This window comes from Bos mutus, chromosome 9 (assembly GCF_027580195.1).
Source record: "Bos mutus isolate GX-2022 chromosome 9, NWIPB_WYAK_1.1, whole genome shotgun sequence".
In the NCBI taxonomy this organism is placed as follows: Eukaryota; Metazoa; Chordata; class Mammalia; order Artiodactyla; family Bovidae; genus Bos; species Bos mutus.
Window position 1 is genome coordinate 89384609 of NC_091625.1, and position 18530 is coordinate 89403138.

General features: G+C 36.8%; 1 protein-coding gene across 1 annotated transcript; it reads left to right on the plus strand.

Annotated features, from left to right (window-relative positions):
* The first annotated feature begins 5668 nt into the window (after window positions 1–5668).
* On the plus strand, window positions 5669–14017 carry VIP (vasoactive intestinal peptide). The gene is made up of 7 exons (XM_005891543.3): window positions 5669–5752; window positions 6961–7075; window positions 8850–8972; window positions 9897–10001; window positions 10750–10881; window positions 11702–11790; window positions 13290–14017. Exons 2-6 carry the CDS (start codon window positions 6969–6971, stop codon window positions 11745–11747), a joined length of 513 nt encoding a protein of 170 aa, XP_005891605.2. The 5' UTR covers window positions 5669–5752; window positions 6961–6968; the 3' UTR covers window positions 11748–11790; window positions 13290–14017.
* The last annotated feature ends 4513 nt before the right edge of the window (window positions 14018–18530 follow it).

Sequence of the window (18530 nt, forward strand, 5' to 3'; positions counted from 1 at the left end):
ATCTGAAGATGTATTTTTCTCAATTTGGCTTTATAAAGCATTTAGTTTCTCCATACCCATATTAGTTTAGTAACTTAAGCCAGCTATTTGACTGATGCCACTTGGATTAACAAAAGTTGTTTGTTGTTCAGTTAGTAAGTCGTGTCCAACTCTTTTCGACCCCATGGACTGCAGCATGACAGGTTTCTCTGTCTTTCGCTATCTCCTGGTGTTTGCGCAAACTCATGTCTATTATGTCACATAACAATGTTGAGAGGGAGATTTTTGAGAGACCCTGGCCATTTTTATACTCTAAATTACAATTTCTGGATGAATTGACTTTGGGGGAATCTTTGTAAAGACAGAAGTCCTTATACATTTGAAACCTACTATCTCTTAGAAGAAGCTACAATTGATGAGAGCATCCAATTTCTAACTCTTATTTTTATAAATGATTAGAGCAGTTTCTCTCCTTATTGGATCCCAAGGACTCTGTTTTTTTCCTTTCTTCTTTTGGACAGGAAATCTGCTTTAGTATCCTCTGGAACTAGAACACTAGTTTCAGCAGACTGACATTCTGGTCTTTCTATACCCAGTAAGTTATCTGTTATAGCAGACAAAGCAAATAGAAGCTCATATCATCCCCTACCTACTGGTGCTCCTTTTCCATAAGATGAAGTTCCATACCAATTTCTCATGTATGTCATACCTCCAGCTCTTCTAAAATGTATTATTGTTTTATTTTTATACATGGAATATTTGTCCCTCTTTTTCTCCATTAGTTTTTAAGCCAAAGCACATGCCCTCAATAAATCTCTGCTTTGATATCATGCTCTCAGAAATACCTGCTCTGCCTTTCATAAACCTTATAATTATGTACTCAGTGTCTCTATTTTCCACTGATCTTTGCTCCCCTTGAGAGCTAAGATAGGAAACAGAGTTTGGCTTTTCAACTCTGTGTCCCTAAATGAAATAGAAACTGAGGCCTCTTTTGGATATCGAAGCCCGACAATCTCTCACAACAAACTGGCAGATAAGATACAGCACTATCTTACATTCTTTTTACCTAAAAATTATGGTTTTATGAGTCAGAAATTAGAACATCAGTCTCTCAGCCTGGGAAGTACAGAGAAATGACTACAGATACAGGATATTAGAATGATGATTAACTAAAAAATAAAGTTTATCAAATAGCCACATCTCCTGCTTCCTAGACAGTGAGAGTCTATTTCCTGAGGACCAGGCGCCAGGAGCCCTGGGAGGTGGAGGCTGTGATGGCCTCAGATGTCCTTCCCAGGACCACTGCACTGCTCACCACAGAGACCCCACCAGGGTTTGGTGTTTGGCTTCTGGCAGTACAATGACCTTTCTTCCTGATATGTGTCACAATAGATCCAGCCTCTTTTCCTGGAGGGACCTGAGTAACAGCAAGGGTCTGAAAGGGCTTCTTGTTTATCTCTGTTTCACAACCTTCAAAAACTAATTGTTCACCAGTCCGGCAGACATGCTCAGGGCTAGAGTGACCTTTCTATGAGCTTCCACAATGATTATTCCAAGGATTCTCTCAACTTAAATTTAATATATTAGAACTTTAAAAACAAGAAAGCTTTCTAAAGTTTTGTTGTTGTTGTTGTTCAGTTGCTCAGTTATAATCCAACTCTTTGTGACCCCATGGACTGCAGCACACCAGGCTTCCGTGTCTTTCACTATCTCCTGGAGTTTGCTTAAACTCATGTCCATTGAGTCAGTGATCCCATCCAACCATCTCATCCTCTGTTGCCCACTTATCCTCTGACCCTCCATCTTACCCAGCATCAGGGTCTTTTCCAATGAGTTAGCTTTTCCATCATGTGGCCAAAGTATTGGAGCTTCAGCTTCAGCATCAGTCTTTCCGATGAATAGTCAGGATTGATTTCTTTTCGGATTGACTGGTTTGATCTCCTTGCTATCCAGGGACTCTCAAGAGTCTTCTCTAGCACCACAGTTTGAAAGTCTCTATTCTTTGACACTCAGTCTTCTTTATAGTCCAACTCTCACATCTGTACATGACTACTGGAAAAACCACAGCTTTGACTATACAGACCTTTGTTGACCAAGTAAAAGTCTCTGCTTTTTAATATGCTGTCTAGATTTGTCATAGCTTTTTTTCCAAGGAGCAAGCATCTTTTAGCTTTGGGGCTGCACTCACCATCTACAGTGATTTTGGAGTCCAAGGAAATAAAATATGTCACTGAAAAAGTGGAAACAGTGACAGATCTTATTTCCTGCAGCTATTGAATCCTAAATTTCAGTGTCTCCAGTTACTCTTTGAAGCGTGACGTTGAGATACGGTCTGAGCAGGACACACATGGCTCTCTCCAAAGGTTAGATGAACAGAGTTTCATGAAGATATTAGAGTTTAATAAGGATTGAGGAGAATTTAGTAAATACGTTGAGAACTAATGAGGTGGCAAAGGACCCATGGAATAGCCTCAGCCCCTGAGCTTTTGGCACCTGTAGGGCTGCAGGAGAGGGGCCACTGTGCAGATTCTGGGTCTTGAGAGAGGAATGTAGTCTCTTCCAAACCATGGCTTATGGAGAATAAATATTCAGAACATTTCTTTCTCTAATCTTCAGTCCCTTAGTTTTCTACTAGTGCCTCCCTTTGGCTAAGTCCAACCAGAAGCCAGAGGACCACAGAGCATAGTAGAGCAGAGAACAGATGCAAAGGGGCAACTGGAGAGTATTCAGTAGAGGGAGGCGTTCGATATATGCATACATTATGCATATAACACATATGCATTTACATACAAACATATTATCCAAGAAAGTGAAAGTGAAAGTCACTCAGTTGTGTGTGACTCTTTGCAACCCATGGACCGTAGCCTGCCAGGCTCCTCTGTCCATGGAATTCTCCAGGCCAGAATCCTGGAGTGGGTAACTATTCCCTTCTCGGGGGATCTTTCCAATCCAGGGATCAAACCCAGGTCTCCTGCATTACAGGCAGATTCTTTACCATCTGAGCCACCAGGGAAGCCATATTATCCATAATGTATATTAAAAGTATATATATATATGTATATACACACACATATATACACATGCATATATTTCCCAGTAAAATTACTGAAATGTAAAGGATTTAAGAATGCTAAGTTTAACACAACTTCTTAAATATCTTCCTTAACAGGAGGCTCTAGGCCAGATGTCCACAAAGCTTGGTTGTGAAGGGTCAAATAGTAAACATTTTAGGTCTTGCAGGCTATACGGTCTCTGTCACAACTATGCAGCTTGGCCACTGTATCACAAAAGCAGCCTCAGATAATACATATTTGACAAGCATTTCCGTGTTCCAATAAAACTTCATTGATGAGCACTGAAATTTTGTTTCATATAATTTTCAAATGTAACAAAGCATTTTTCTTCTTTGAATATTTTTCAGCCTTTTAAAAATGTACTTTCAGGCACTGAAATGAGTCTGTGTGTGCCTGTTGTTCTTTTCATAATATCATTTTCATGAAAAGTCTTAGGTAGGAAATAAGTTCTGCTAGAGATGTGGGAACATTGTGGAAAGATATGCCAAAGTAGGGGGGAAAGCAGATTTAAACAGTAAATTCGTATTTATAGTTTTGTGTTTACTGAATTTTATAGTAACAAAGTGTTCAGGATAAACTCAGCTACAGTATTTTTTCACATGGTTATTTTTCTGGAAAATTCCATAATTTAGCTGGATAAAAGACCTCTGGTTTACATCTATTTCCTTCAAGAAAAGAGAGAGAAAAAAAAAAACACCACACATTTAAAAAAAATCTAATCTGTGATTTAAGACTTATGAACCTGCAGATGGTGCTATGATCCCATTTTGAAATTCAGTTCTGCTTTCTATTAGTTTGAATTCATAGGAGAAAATGCAATTCTTTGATTTAGTTTACTTTTATTCAGAGGTATTAAGGTTGAATTAATTTTATTTTGTGTTTTATTATTATAATTTATTGTTATAATTGGAGAGACTGTCTTCACCATTGGAAAACCACTGTGGGTACTCTGTGAATGCTAAGTGCTCGCTTAGACCAAGTAATAAACAAACTTTTATGTCTTACTTTTAGTTTTTTTCTGCTTACCTTCAGCATTGGATTTCCTGTGACTCTCAATAAACATATTTTGCTGTTGCTGTTCTTAAATAAAATTGCTTCCCTGGGAATTAGGTGACGAAAAGCTAAAGATAAAAAAATTCCATATGAGAATAATGTCAACCTCTAGCTTGTAACCATCAGGTAAAAAAAGATTTCCTGGAATTAAGCCACAGGAACTCTGGCTTAAGTCAGAGCTGTCAACTGGGAAACAAATTTCCAGACATTTTGAAATTTAATTCATTTAATTTTTCTTGTAACTGGGTTAGAAAATATGATGAAGCATAGCAGGATATTCTTTTACTGGATTTGAATGAAGCAAATAGATACTGAAATCATAAAGTAGAAGGAAAGGGGGCTTAAGAGCTGTTACCCCTTCCCTCAGGAACTTACAAAGAAAAATGTAAAAATACATATCCCGGCCATTTTTTTAAGTAAAAGGAAGGATAGCATTTTACTTTGTTGTCCATGAAGTTGTTCAGGCTTCTGTATTTTTTACGTTAAACTCTGATTGAATGTATGCTAGGCTACTTTGAATTAGAAACCCACAAATAGAAATTAAGTATCTGTCAAAGTACTCCATAAAGGCTTTCCAACCAGTTCTTTGAAATCACCTGTCAAGTGACGAGTTGGAAATGTTATAAACTCTATGGATGTTGGTATATGTCCAGGGATACATAAAATTCCACATGGGGCAAGAACTTAAAAAATTGATGAGCATGACTTTTAAAAAGAAAGAAAAAAATGACCCTTTGAAGCTATCTAATATGATAATTTATTAAGTTTTTTTGGATCATTTGAGATCATGTATGTGAAAATACATTAGGAATGATGACATTTTCTACCAATATGAAACAGCAGTACTGCTACTATTCTATGCAATAGTGTCCATATCACACTGTCTTAGAGGCTTTTTGAAAATTTATCCAGGGATTAGTCTCAATATAAGGAAAATGTAATAATAGAAAGAATATGGAAATCTATTTCTGGTGCTTTTACAATTAAGATAGATCTCAGAAAAGATTAAGTCAGAGTCTATATGAATAGTATAAAAATAAAAAGGCTTTAGGGCAATTGATGACTTGTAATAAAGGAGAATTATACATTGGTAAGCCCATGAGCCTAAGTATTTGTTGCTTTCTGCATCTGTTCCTACACATAAAATTCTTATTTTCTAAAGGCATTCCCAGTGGCCCTGGGCATAATACTAATCAGTCTTTTATTTCATTACTACTAATTAGAGATTAAAATATTTCACATGAAGCTCAGTACCCTTTTCTGTTTAAAGAAAAGTAAATTTCCTCTTTATATCTTACATCTTGAAGTTACTCACTCTAAATTTATATAAATCAAGCATAATGACAATTTAATAAGAATTTCAAGTCCTATTCATCCCATGAGAGTACTACTGTGACGTCTTTCCGAGAGCTGTGTGATTGCTCAGCCCAACGCATAAGCCCTATAAAATGATGGGCTTGAAATGCTGGTCAGGGTAGAGTGAGAAGCAGTTGCTGGCAATAGTAGCCAACCTCAGCCAGCACCAAGTTCTGGTTCAGCTGTAAGGGCAAGAGAACTCGTGAAGACTGTCGACTCCCAGGACTTCAACACCTGAGACAGCTCTCATAATCTCAACAGAAAGCTCTCAAAGAACACTATTCGGCAAAGTAAGTGAAAACTTTACTTTTCTTCTTTTTTTCTCCCCCTTACTCTGGAACTTTTCTCGGGATATATTGAGTTTTTATTTCTCTTGAAAAATAACTTTACAGTGTTCCTTCTTTACAACAATAAAAATGCAAGTTTCTCAAGTCATCTGGTTAAGTATAGAAATGCCTCAACTTCTCACATATGAATGGGTTTTCTGAATTCTTTAGTTGGAAATGCTTTACTCTGTTTTTTTACTCAATGCCAACTTTAAAATAATGCCTTCAAGTAGGGTTTTTTTTTTGGCTTGTTTATAAATTTTTAACTGAAAGTTCAGTGGGTACATATGTATTGAAAGTTTCAACTTGTTACTTAGTGCTGTTCTTTCCATTTCATTTGTTAATTATGTGAACTTACAAAACATTTATTTTCTTCTGAGTTTAAATGCTGTGAGTCTTACAAACAGCACAAGAAACAGGCATCAAACTCTGAAGTTTCTATCTGCACCCTATTTACAAATGAAATGTGTAAGTCAATTAGATGTAAAAATATACAAGCTTTGCATTTGTTATATTTTTCCTCCTATGGCAGAAATTATTTTGGTGGTAATATGAACCTCAGTGATTTTTTGGTATTAATTTACACTATTAATTGAATTAGTTTGTTCAGACCCAAACTCCTTAAGGAGATTAAGCTCCCAGTAAAATTTATAATTAAAAGAGGAAAAATGTATACACAAAATAATTTTACTGATCTGTATCTATGTATTGGTATACATGTACCTATATACACAAATTATTAAATAGGTGACACTCCACTTTTCCATTACTCAGGCACTAAAAACTTAGAGTAGAAGAAGAAATGTCAGTTTCTTGAAGCTGCTTCATAGTTAGAAAATATATTAAACATGGATGTTACAACTCTGTTATAAGAAAATTGCCATTATGGTTGTTTCCAGTACTATAAAAGTATTGCATTCAATCTTGTGCCTAGTGAGAGAGAGGCAGAAGTTGAAGGGATCCTAATCTTTATCTAAGCACTGTTCACACACCCAAAAACCTTCTTAATTTAAAAAGTAATCATACTGCAGTTAAACACTTCCTGTAAGATATAAATTGCTTTTTCTAAACTCTTCATGAGTCCTCAGGAATTACTGCTAGACACACAGAGTTAGCTTTCAGGCACAGCTGTGGTTGGAAAAACTTACAGCTGTGATTGTCTCCCCTTCCAGGTCCTGCAATGGAAACAAGAAGTAAGCCCCAGCTTCTTGTGTTCCTGACGCTGTTCAGCGTGCTCTTCTCCCAGACCTTGGCGTGGCCTCTTTTTGGAGCACCTTCGGCTCTGAGGTAGGCTTTCTTTCAATTCAGACAGTTGAACATTCTTCCTCCATGTAAATGGGAATTTCTGATATGTTATTTCAGACAGCTCAATTTTGTAAACTATGTATTTTTATTAAAATCTGTTGGTTGACTTGTTAAGCAAGTTTTTTCAACTTCAGGGCAACATGATTGTTCTGAGTTTTGGAATTCACTCTCAGGGCCAGAAAGACAGTGTTGATGACTAGTTTTATAGGTAAGAGGGATCACATTTCCAAGCAAGGCAGAAAGAGGACTTGGATTTCCTTTCATTCAAACCAGTTTCAGTTGAGTAATTAGCTGTTCTCATTGTCACCTCAGTTCAGTTCAGTTTCTGATAGAAAAATATGTGTCTAGCTGCCCACTTCATTTGAGTTCATTTTTCAAGATCAATCAGCAAATAATCATGAACAGTTGATTAGTGGAATATGTATAAAATCATGTTGGACAGACTATCTAGGCAGAATCAATTTGTCAATGTTAAAAATTGTGAGATAATTAATCTACTGAGTTACCCTTCCCCAATGAGTGAATTTTAAGGTACTTAGTTTTTACCACAAATTCTTCGTTTTACTGCTCTCTACATTGCATTTCATATTTCAAATTCATATAATACAACTCACCTCTAAAGCTTTATTTGAAATAAATTTATGCTAAAGAAGGAAACAGTAAAAGGAAACTACATTAGCTTTATTTTTCTTTCCAGTTTACATGTCTTTGCTTATTTTCTCATTTCCAATTCTTTGTTCAAGGTAGGCATATGCTCAATAGAATGAATAATCTCTTAGCTGTTAGTGGTTTTCTGTGAAATTTGCTTAAAGTCAGATTGTATGTTGCTTTGATAATTAAATAGAACTAGTCTGTCGGAATAGTTAAGAGATGAATAATCTCAAGAATGCTGAAGCTTACATTAATTGCTAAAACTTCATTCTTAAAGAGGGCTGCTTGCTCCTGACTACCAAGAACTGCCTCACCCAAAGATACACAAGTGCCCAGCAGCCAACACAGTCTTAATAGGGTAACAGTGAAAACATGCACACGCATGATTTTAACAGTGTGCTGGTGTTCAAAATGTGCACGGACCCACATAGTCCATGCATAGGCAGGACTATTCTCGGCCTTCCAGTAAAGCATTGGATAGCCTTCATTAAAATTGTGCTATTACATAACATTGAAAACAAAATTCACTGAGTTTGAATGACTATTCAGAGACAGAGAGAGTCTTTGGACTTGGTCAATATATAGAAATGCACCACACCAAAGTGAATCTTTGAAATAAAATTTATGGACTCAGAGAAAGAAAAATAGTTAATACTCAGATCTTGAGAAATGTTGAGACACATGATATTGGCCATCAAGAAATATGTGAATTGCTTGCAATTTTCATATTGAATATAAAGAAATTTCCAAAGTTTCTATTTTGTGTAAGATCTTTCCACCTGTGTACTTTGCAAAGTGAAGCTACTTATTGCCAAGGAAGTATACTTTGCTTAATGTTCTGAAATTCTGAACTAAGTAGCTCTAACTTCTGTTATATACAGCTTGTAAAAGTTGTATGGCATCTGTTTTATAGAATAAATAAGAATTTTACTATTTACACTTTCATAAACTATAGAAGTCATTAATTCAATTTTGCCATCCACATATTATGAGTGGGTGATATTTCCTAAGATTTTGAGTATCTTATCTCAAATGACTATAAAACTGTAAGCACCAGCTTCTGAGAAAAGATTGTATTTTACTTTACTGTACCCTTTCCTACCAGGATGGGGGACAGAATACCATTTGAAGGAGCAAATGAACCTGATCAAGTTTCATTAAAAGCAGACACTGACATTTTACAAGATGCGCTGGCTGAAAATGACACACCTTATTATGATGTATCCAGGTGAGTTCATTTTTACTGAGTTTTATTTTAGCAAATACTTTCTTGAAATCTAAACATTTTATTTTTGTGTCACCATGAAGCTATTCTCATAGCATTGCACTATGAGTTTCCATATGTCGTGGCTTCATGCAGCCTGATTTATTGAAACTCTTAATGCTTGCATGATTTGTACTTGTAGAGATTGTAACAGGCCAAGCTAAGCAAGTCATCCACCTATATTCTGTTGCATACATTTTTAACATCAGAAATTATGTCAACAGTAGTAAAACTACAACATTTGAGATTCCATGATGGAAAAAGTTCTAAGGCTAGAGTTTCACTTCTATGCAAAGAAAGGGTGTCTAATAATAAAAGCTATTCATTTCATAGAATATTGTCCAGAGCAACATTCCAGTATAGACAGAGTAACTCTATCCAGAAGGCAAAGCATGAAGTATAATTCATTTGGATGGAAAATTTGGTTTATAGATTTTTAGAGTCTATCTTAAGAGATTTTGTTTACAACCTTTTGGCAGAAGAAATAGCAAAAGGGATAATAAGGTTTGCTAAAATCAAAATAATTTCCCCTTGCATATATCTTTATTCAGAGTAGAAGAAATAAATCACCATGAATAAATAGAAAATAAATATATCTTCCCACCAATATTTTTTAGAAAAGAATTAGTTTTACAGATTCTATCAGGAAGCACTAATATTGAGATATGTTCCTTAAAAAGCTAACTTCTTCAATTTTTCAAAATTTGGGGCTGGAAATAAGTCACTAGAATATATTATTTATTCAGTTGTTTAGAAACTTCCTTTTGGACTTAAGTGTGAATGAGAAGCTATCAAATAAGTTGATGTTTCCTTTTTATTTAATGAGCCAAAATAATCTTTTAGCAAACTATTTACAAAATAATGACTATCATTTTTTCCTTGTTTCAGAAATGTCAGACATGCTGATGGAGTTTTTACCAGTGACTATAGTAGACTCTTGGGTCAACTTTCTGCCAAAAAGTACCTTGAGTCCCTTATTGGAAAACGAGTTAGGTAAAGAGAATTTATTACTATTAAAAAGCATGTTATGGTTATTAAATTAGACAATTATATCTTCACTGTAAGCAACTTATTTATTTTATTCAAAACTGATAACTCAATAATGTTTAATTTCATTATAAAATAATTTATATGCTTCAATAAAATATACTAGACCCATAGATTAAGAAAATAAGGTTTCCTAGTAATATCATATTCATAGGCTCCAGACACACTTATTTTTCTTAAATAATAATCATTTATAAATTGGCAAACAAACTGAACTAGACACAGTAAAAACAAAATAAGACGTATTCTAAACTGAAGCAAATTGTAAGACCAGCTATAGCGTTTGTATTTTACTTCCTGCTCAAGCTAAGCATTGGAAGATTTTGTCTTTAAATGGTTAATAACTGAATTTTATATGGCATGACTTAAATTGGCATCTCTTCATGAAGAAGAATTCATTCGTGTCTTTAAGAAGTGTTTACTTTTAAAGAACTCTTTCTTCCAATGGAAGAACACAATTTCAATTAGTCCCTCATTTTTTTTTATAAATTATTTGCTCAGTTAGGACAGAACGTCTAAAGGCACCCTAGTGAAGGTCAAAGTACATTGGATTATTCCATGCTCCCCCATCCTTAGGCTTAGAGGCTTTTTTCTTTCAGTTTTTTGGTGATAGAAAATGAGCTGGGTGTTGGAATTCCTTTTTATCTGACTCCAAGAAATTATTGTTTGACTTCCTTATCCTCATGTTTCTTAGCAATAGCATCTCAGAAGACCAGGGACCAATCAAACGCCACTCAGATGCTGTCTTCACTGACAACTACACACGCCTTCGAAAACAAATGGCTGTGAAGAAATACCTGAACTCAATTCTAAATGGAAAGCGAAGGTAAAGAAATGAGAACTTGCTAACATGGGAAATTATAACGGACTTTCCAAATAGTAGTTGCATATGGAGACATATCTCCCTCTCTACCTTTGAAGCAGTAATTCTCAACCTTAGCTAACATTAGATTACCCTGGAGAATATAAAAAATACTGATGTCTGACCCTAACCCAAAACCAATTGCCAGGAAATTAGTGTCCCTAGGCATGTGGCTGTGGACACTGGTATTTTTTGAGTTCCCCAGTTGATGCTAATGTGCCTCCAGGGTTAAAAATGATGACTGTAGAGACATCTAGTCTGGGTCTAAGAAAAGGTTTTATCAAAAGTGCTGCTTTTTAAAACATGTGAAGGACAGTTAACTGGCAATTTGTTACCACATGGAATTCCCTTTTTACCTGAAAATTCAATTATCTGTATTTTACCAAATTAAACCATGAATTATTTTGTCTTCTCGGATTCAGTAAAACCTGTCTTTCCATGGTATGTAAATATTGGAACACAATTTATAGGAAATACGATCTTTTCTCTCTTTTATTCCAGTTATTTTTATTTAGATGGGGAGTATGCAAGACAATTCTGTTTGGGTGAGATCAAGCAAGATGGATCTCTTTGCCCACCAGATTATAATTCTTTAGGAAAGCTTTTAGACAATTTAAGACTGAAGAGCCAGTCAAAGGTAATGACTCACCTGAAACAGAAGTGTTTAGCCCCCAGAGCACTTAACTGAGTACCTTGTACAGTCTAGGCCATTCCTCACCTTTTCTTTAGAAGCTTTCTCATCCAAGAGCCTTCACAAGCACAATTCTCTCTTTCTGGTCTGCAGCAGTGAAGGAGAGTCTCCTGACTTTCTTGAAGAGTTAGAAAAATGATGAGAAAGCTCTTTGGAGCAAAGCTGCTGACAACTTCCCAGTGGTGAGTATATCTGTGTGTTCTTATATGCTAGTAGGAATCATCTCAGTATTTAAGTAGGTAGGACTCACTTGGTAAAAAACATCATAATGTTCTCCCAGTGAGACCTTATCTAAGAAGGACGCTTCTACCTAAGTGGATCACAGCTTAGTAGAGCTTGAAACCATTCATACAGTGTTCTGATAGCGTGAAAGAGACAGTTCACAATGAGTAAACAGTTCAGTACCTCCTACTTGCTCAGACTCATTCCTGTCATTTTGAAGAAATATTGAAAAAAGAGACTGAATCATACTACTGAGAAAAACTGGCTTTCTCTTTGATAGTAAAGCCATGTTGCTGTTATTAAAGTCCAGTCTCACAATTGACTGTTAGCATCTCATTTAAGTATAAGGAAATACTACCAAATTAAAGTGTGGCTTGTTACTGTGAAAATAACAAGACACCCTGGGTCTCATTATATTTCTTTTTTTTTAAACTTTTTATTTTACATTGGGGTATAGCCAATTAACAAAGTTGTGATAGCTTCAGGTGAACAGCAGATATTGTAGTTCTTGAAACATAATAAACTTCATGGAGTAAAAGTCAAATTTAGCTTATTTTATCTATAAAGTGAGTGCAGATACTACGACTCTAGTAATATCCACTGTAAAACCTTTTTGGAGTAGAGAAAACACAAATAGATTTTTTTTTCCTTTGCTAAGTTGACAAGGTTGTCATCAAAATTGTTTTTGTGTGAACATGGACACAAGGCATATTTCTTTCCTGAGTGACATTAATGTTTACAGTAGCTCATAAAATATTTTTATAATGCTTGGCAAGTCTTTGAAGAAATTTCGTAGCATCACTATATCAAGTTGTCACAATTTTTCTCTAAAGGACTTTGAGGACAAACTTTTGGTTTTGTGTATTCTACAGTTTCTGTAACATCTGTTCAACTCTGCTACTGTAGCATGAAAAATCCCTGTAAGAGAGATATGTGGTCAAGGGTGTTGCAGGTGCCCTTTCCTCATCATGCACAGACATTTCAGAGAAACAAACTCCTCGAATGCTCAAAAAAGAGAGTAACATACAGATTCTCAAAGAAGTTTATCAAATAAGACTTTTCCATTAAATTAAGAAATACAATAGGCACTGAAATATAACAGAGGATTCATTACTCTGTCCCTTTAAGAGATTCCATCCTCCATTTTTTGCTATTTTGAATGGGTGACATTGGACAAATTCTTTTAACAGGAAGTTTTGCTGGTCAGCCAATTGTGAAAATTACAAATAAGTAATTATTTATGACTAGTTAAAGAACCCCTTCACATTCCGGCTCCCTTCCCAACAATAAGTTCTTCTGGAAGAGTTCCTCTTGATATTCCAAAATGTGATCCCCTCTCAAAAGCTGCTGATCAAGTGCAAAGATAAATATTTATTAAATGAGTGGATCAGTAAATGAAAGTCAGAGGCTGTAAATAAAAATGATTTTATGCTTAAAACACCAATTCTTTCTTTTTCAGAATTCTTGAAGGAAAACAATAAGTGAAGTAATTTTATTTTGAGTTCTACATAAGTAATTCAAGAAAACTACTTCAATATCAAAACCAAATAAAATACATTGTGTTGTGAATGTTGTGATTTATTTTACTCTGATGTAATAACTGTGATGTTTACATTGTAAATATTATTTGTGAGTTCTGAAATTTGTCTTTAACTCATGAGAATTCTGTGATTTCATGTGCTGTGTATCCTTTCTAATAAAAATATATTTAATGATAAGTAAATACTAGGTTAATTCCAATTATATGAGGCTTTTTGGAAGGATAGTAATCGAGCAAAATTGATGTGTTTATTTATAGGACATACTTAACTATGCAGAAGAGTGGAGCTGATAATTAGCACATCTAAATTTGAATGTTGAGCAGATAGAATGCTGTGTTAAATAAACTTCAGAGTATTTAAGAGAATGCCAAAAGCAAAGATAAAAAAATTATTTTAAAAAAAGATTTTCAGAAAATGTTGTGTGTTTCCATGTTCTTAGGCAGCATTCATTTTGAATGAGATTTTTAAATCTTTCAAATTTGAATGTCTAATTGCCAAATACTCTTCTGATTGAATGCTTCAGTTAAGGAGAATGGCCTCTATTTCTGACACTGAACTTTTCCTTTATGCTTGTGTTAAGTATGTGTAACGTGTAAACTGAATAGAACACTTGTTTTTCAGTGATAAATATTTTTTCCATTGTCTCTCAGATAATGCTTAGGTCATATCAGCTTTCTTCAGTGAAAGTACATTTGGAGAAACAACTATTTTTCCAAAATGATTGTAAGAAATTAAATATAGAAAATAAAGACCTTTGATTATCATTGCAGGCACTTTCTGTTGTTTTGATTCTTTATACTGTTTTGATTCTTTGCAGCAATTTGTTGTAGCTCCAAAGTTCCAGGAACTAAATAGTTCTTGTGATGTTTAGGGTAGAATTATATTTGACTTTGAGTGTGTTCTAAAATAACTATGACTTAAGTAAGAGAGAAATTTCTTTCTAATACAAGGCCAGAAGTAAAATGTCAAGGGTTAGCATGATGGTTCTGCTCCATGAGTCCCTCAGTAAGCTAAACCCCTTCTAGCTCACCCCTCATTTTCTAGGACATAGCCCTTTTCCTCATTATCCAAAATTGCAGCTAGGGTTCCAGCCATCACACTTGCATTTTAGGCAGCAGGACGGACGAAGAGGCATTGAAGAAAAGGGAAAAAAGAGTGCATGCTGATTCTCTCTTAAACCGATATCTTACATTAACATTCCCTGAGTAGAACATAGTGTTATAGTCAGAGTTATTTGCAAAAGACGCTGGGAATTTTTTTTTTTCTGGAAGATCATGTGCTCAGTGAAAAAACCAAGGTTCTATAACTATAAATCCCTCCTCTATAACTCTATAAACTCTAAAACTAGAACTCCTCCTCCTTGGAGGAGGGCATGGCAATCCACTCCAGTATTCTTGCCTGGAGAATTCCGTGGACAGGGAAGCTGGTGGGTTATAGTCCATGGGGTTGCAAAGAGTCAGACATGACTGAGCTACTAAACAGCAACAACAACAATAAATATAAAAACCCAAAAAAATGATTTAAAAAAATGAATAGGTCCATGCAGGGATTTTTTAAAATCCCAGGCTACGCATCTTAAATTCTCACCAAAAAGACTTAAAGAAATGACAAGGAAAATCAGGTTAAGTAGAATCAGGTAGCTCCTAACTATTAATGAAGAATCATCATCATTACAGGCAAAACCTTGCTCAGTTTCATTTGCTACAATTAGAACAAATGGCTACATGAGGAGAGACTAGTCTAGAATTACTAGTAATTGGAAAATAGTTTATACAAATTGAAATGAATTGGACTAACTGTACCTTTCCTTCATATCTGATTTCACAAATTATAGATCTTTATTAAGTGACTTATCTATGCAAAACGCTCACTGCAGTGAAAACAGAAAATTCTAGATGCTATTTGCACACAAGAAGCTTATAAAGATCAAAGTTGGGCATCATTAAAGTGCAATTTGAATGTGAATCTAGAGTTTTATTTTATTTATGTATTTTCTTGGCCATGCCACACAGCATGTGGGATCTTAGTTCACTGACCAGGGATCAAACCCAGGCCCTTGGCAGTGAAAACGTGGAGTCCTAAACACTGGGCTGCCAGGGAATTCCCTAAAGAGTTTTGATTTTATCTCATTAATATGAATATTCTCAATTGACTCCCTATTCCTTCAAGAGACACCCCCATTCCTTCTCAATTGACTCCCTATTCCTTCAAGAGACATCAATGACTGTGATGTACCAGGAGGATATCTGGGAGATGAGTGTTCTAGGCAGAAGCAAGATCAAGAGCAAGTGAGGGAATAGTCTGGCACATCTGAACAGCAAGGAAGGCAGGATGCCCCAAACAGTATGAGCTGGACAAGGACTGAGGAGGAGACAAGGTCAAAGATTTTACCAAGGACTAGAACTTGTGATGCTTCCTTGGTGGCTCAGTCGGTAAAGAATCTGCCTGCAATGTGGGAGACCTGGATTCGATCCCTGAGTTGGGAAGATCTCCTGGAGGAGAGAATGGCAACCTACGCCAGTACTCTTGCCTGGAGAATCCCCAAGGACAGAGGAGCCTTCGAGAGTACAGTCCATGGTGTGGACATGACTGAGCGACTAAGTACACAGCACAGAACTTGTGAGGCCTCACAGGCTACTGTTAAGGGCTTGAGGAGTGAGAGGAAGAGACAATGCAGAATTTCGGATTTTCTGAAATGCATGTTGTCACAATCAATCTGACTGCTGTACTGGGAAGCGGGAGAAAGGGGGCTAAGGATGGAAGATGGAGACACATGAGGAGACTGCTGCTATGAACTGTGGGAGAGACAATATGGCTACCAGGGCACCAGTAGTGCAGGTGGTGAGAAGTGGTCTGAACACATTTCAAAAGGAGAATCAAGCTTTTCGCTGATAAATGGAAGATATGAAAGAGAAAAGTCCAGAATGATTCCAAGGTAAACAACTTGAGCAACTTGAAGGATGAGGTTTTCATTAAGTGAGATGAAGAACACTGTGGGTAAGGGGGTTCCTGGAGAAGATGAGGTCTGTTTTGATGGGTTAAATCTGATGTTGTGTAGAGTTGGGGAGAACTGTGAGGAGTTGAGGAGACACTGGGTTGGAGATAAATTACTGAGAGACTTCAGTGTGTAGATGGGATTTAAAGACACAAAAGAGTGAGATCACCCAGGGACTGAATGTGGCTAGAGAAGAATCTTGACACCTGAAACCCCTGAGTGTATTCATTCACTGGGGCTGGCATCACAAAGCACCCCATAGGGAGCCTCAAGCAGAAGAAGTGTATTGTTTCCGGAGGTTAGAAGTCAGGGGTCAAGCTGTTAGTGGGGTTGGTTCCTTCTAAGCACGGTGATGGAGAACTGAATCCTCTTTCCTGGCTTCTGGTGGTTTCCTGACAGTCTCTGCTTGTGGAAGTGTTACCTCAATCTCTGGCTTAATCTTCTCATGGGGTTCTCCCTGTGTGTTGTGTGTCTTCAAATTTCCCTTTTTTTTTTTTTTTTTAAATGAGGACACCAGTCATATGGGATCAGAATCCTTCCCAATGAACTCACTTTAATTTGGCTACTTCTATAAAAACCAGTCTCTGAGGAAGTTCACTTTCTGAGGCTCTGGTGATTAGGACTGCAACATATGGATTTGGGGGACACAATTGAACCCATGGGCTTCCCAGGTGGCTCAGTGGTGAAGAATCTGCCTGCCACTGCAGGAGCTGTGGGATATGCGGGTTCGATCCCTGGGTTGGGAAGATCCCCTGGAGTAGGAAATGGCAACCAGCTCCAGTATTCTTGCCTGGAGAATTTCATAGACAGAGGAGCCTGGCAGGCTACAGTCCATGGGGTCACAGTCAGACATGACTGAACACACAACAATTGAACCATAGCACTGAGACTTGCCAACATTAATAGTTTGGGTTATTGAGGAATAAATGGGGTTCAGTTCAATTCAGTCGCTCAGTCGTGTCTGACTCTTTGCGACCCCATGAATCGCAGCACGCCAGGCCTCCCTGTCCATCACCAACTCCTGGAGTTCACTCAGACTCATGTCCATCGAGTCAGTGATGCCATCCAGCCATCTCATGCTCCGTCATCCCCTTCTCCTCCTGCCCCAATCCCTCCCAGCATCAGAGTCTTTTCCAATGAGTCAACTCTTCACATGAGGTGGCCAAAGTACTGGAGTTTCAGCTTTAGCATCATTCCTTCCAAAGAAATCCCAGGGCTGATCTCCTTCAGAATGGACTGGTTGGATCTCCTTGCAGTCCAAGGGACTCTCAAGAGTCTTCTCCAACACCACAGTTCAAAAGCATCAATTCTTTGGCACTCAGCTTTCTTCACAGTCCAACTCTCACATCCATACATGACCACAGGAAAAACCATAGCCTTGACTAGATGGACCTTTGCTGGCAAAGTAATGTCTCTGCTTTTCAATATGCTATCTAGGTTGGTCATAACTTTTCTTCCAAGGAGTAAGCGTCTTTTAATTTCATGGCTGAAATCAGCATCTGCGTGATTTTGGAGCCCAGAAAAACAAAGTCTGACACTGTTTCCACTGTTTCCCCATCTGTTTCCCATGAAGTGATGAGACCAGATGTCATGATCTTCATTTTCTGAATGTTGAGCTTTAAGCCAACTTTTTCACTCTCCTCTTTCACTTTCATCAAGAAGCTTTTTAGTTCCTCTTCAGTTTCTGCCATAAGGGTGGTGTCATCTGCATATATGAGGTGATTGATATTTCTTCCGGCAATCTTGATTTCAGCTTGTGCTTTTTCCAGCCCAGCATTTCTCATGATGTACTCTGCATATAAGTTAAATAAGCAGGGTGACAATATACAGCTTGACGTACTCCTTTTCCTATTTGGAACCAGTCTGTTGTTCCATGTCCAGTTCTAACTGTTGCTTACTGACCTACATACAAATTTCTCAAAAGGCAGGTCAGGTGGTCTGATATTCCCATCTCTTTCAGAATTTTCCACGGTTTATTGTGATCCACATAGTCAAAGGCTTTGGCATAATCAATAAAGCAGAAATAGATGTTTTTCTGGAACTCTCTTGCTTTTTTGATGATCCAGTAAATGTTGGCAATTTGATCTCTGGTTCCTCTGCCTTTTCTAAAACCAGCTTGAACAACTGGAAGTTCACAGTTCACATATTGTTGAAGCCTGGCTTG

Coding starts and splice junctions, on each gene's coding strand:
- VIP (XM_005891543.3), top strand. CDS start 6,969: ATGGAAACAAGAAGTAAGCCCCAGCTTCTTGTGTTCCTGACGCTGTTC. Junction 10,002..10,749: donor CTTATTGGAAAACGAGTTAG/GTAAAGAGAATT, acceptor CATGTTTCTTAG/CAATAGCATCTCAGAAGACC. Junction 10,882..11,701: donor ATTCTAAATGGAAAGCGAAG/GTAAAGAAATGA, acceptor TCTGGTCTGCAG/CAGTGAAGGAGAGTCTCCTG.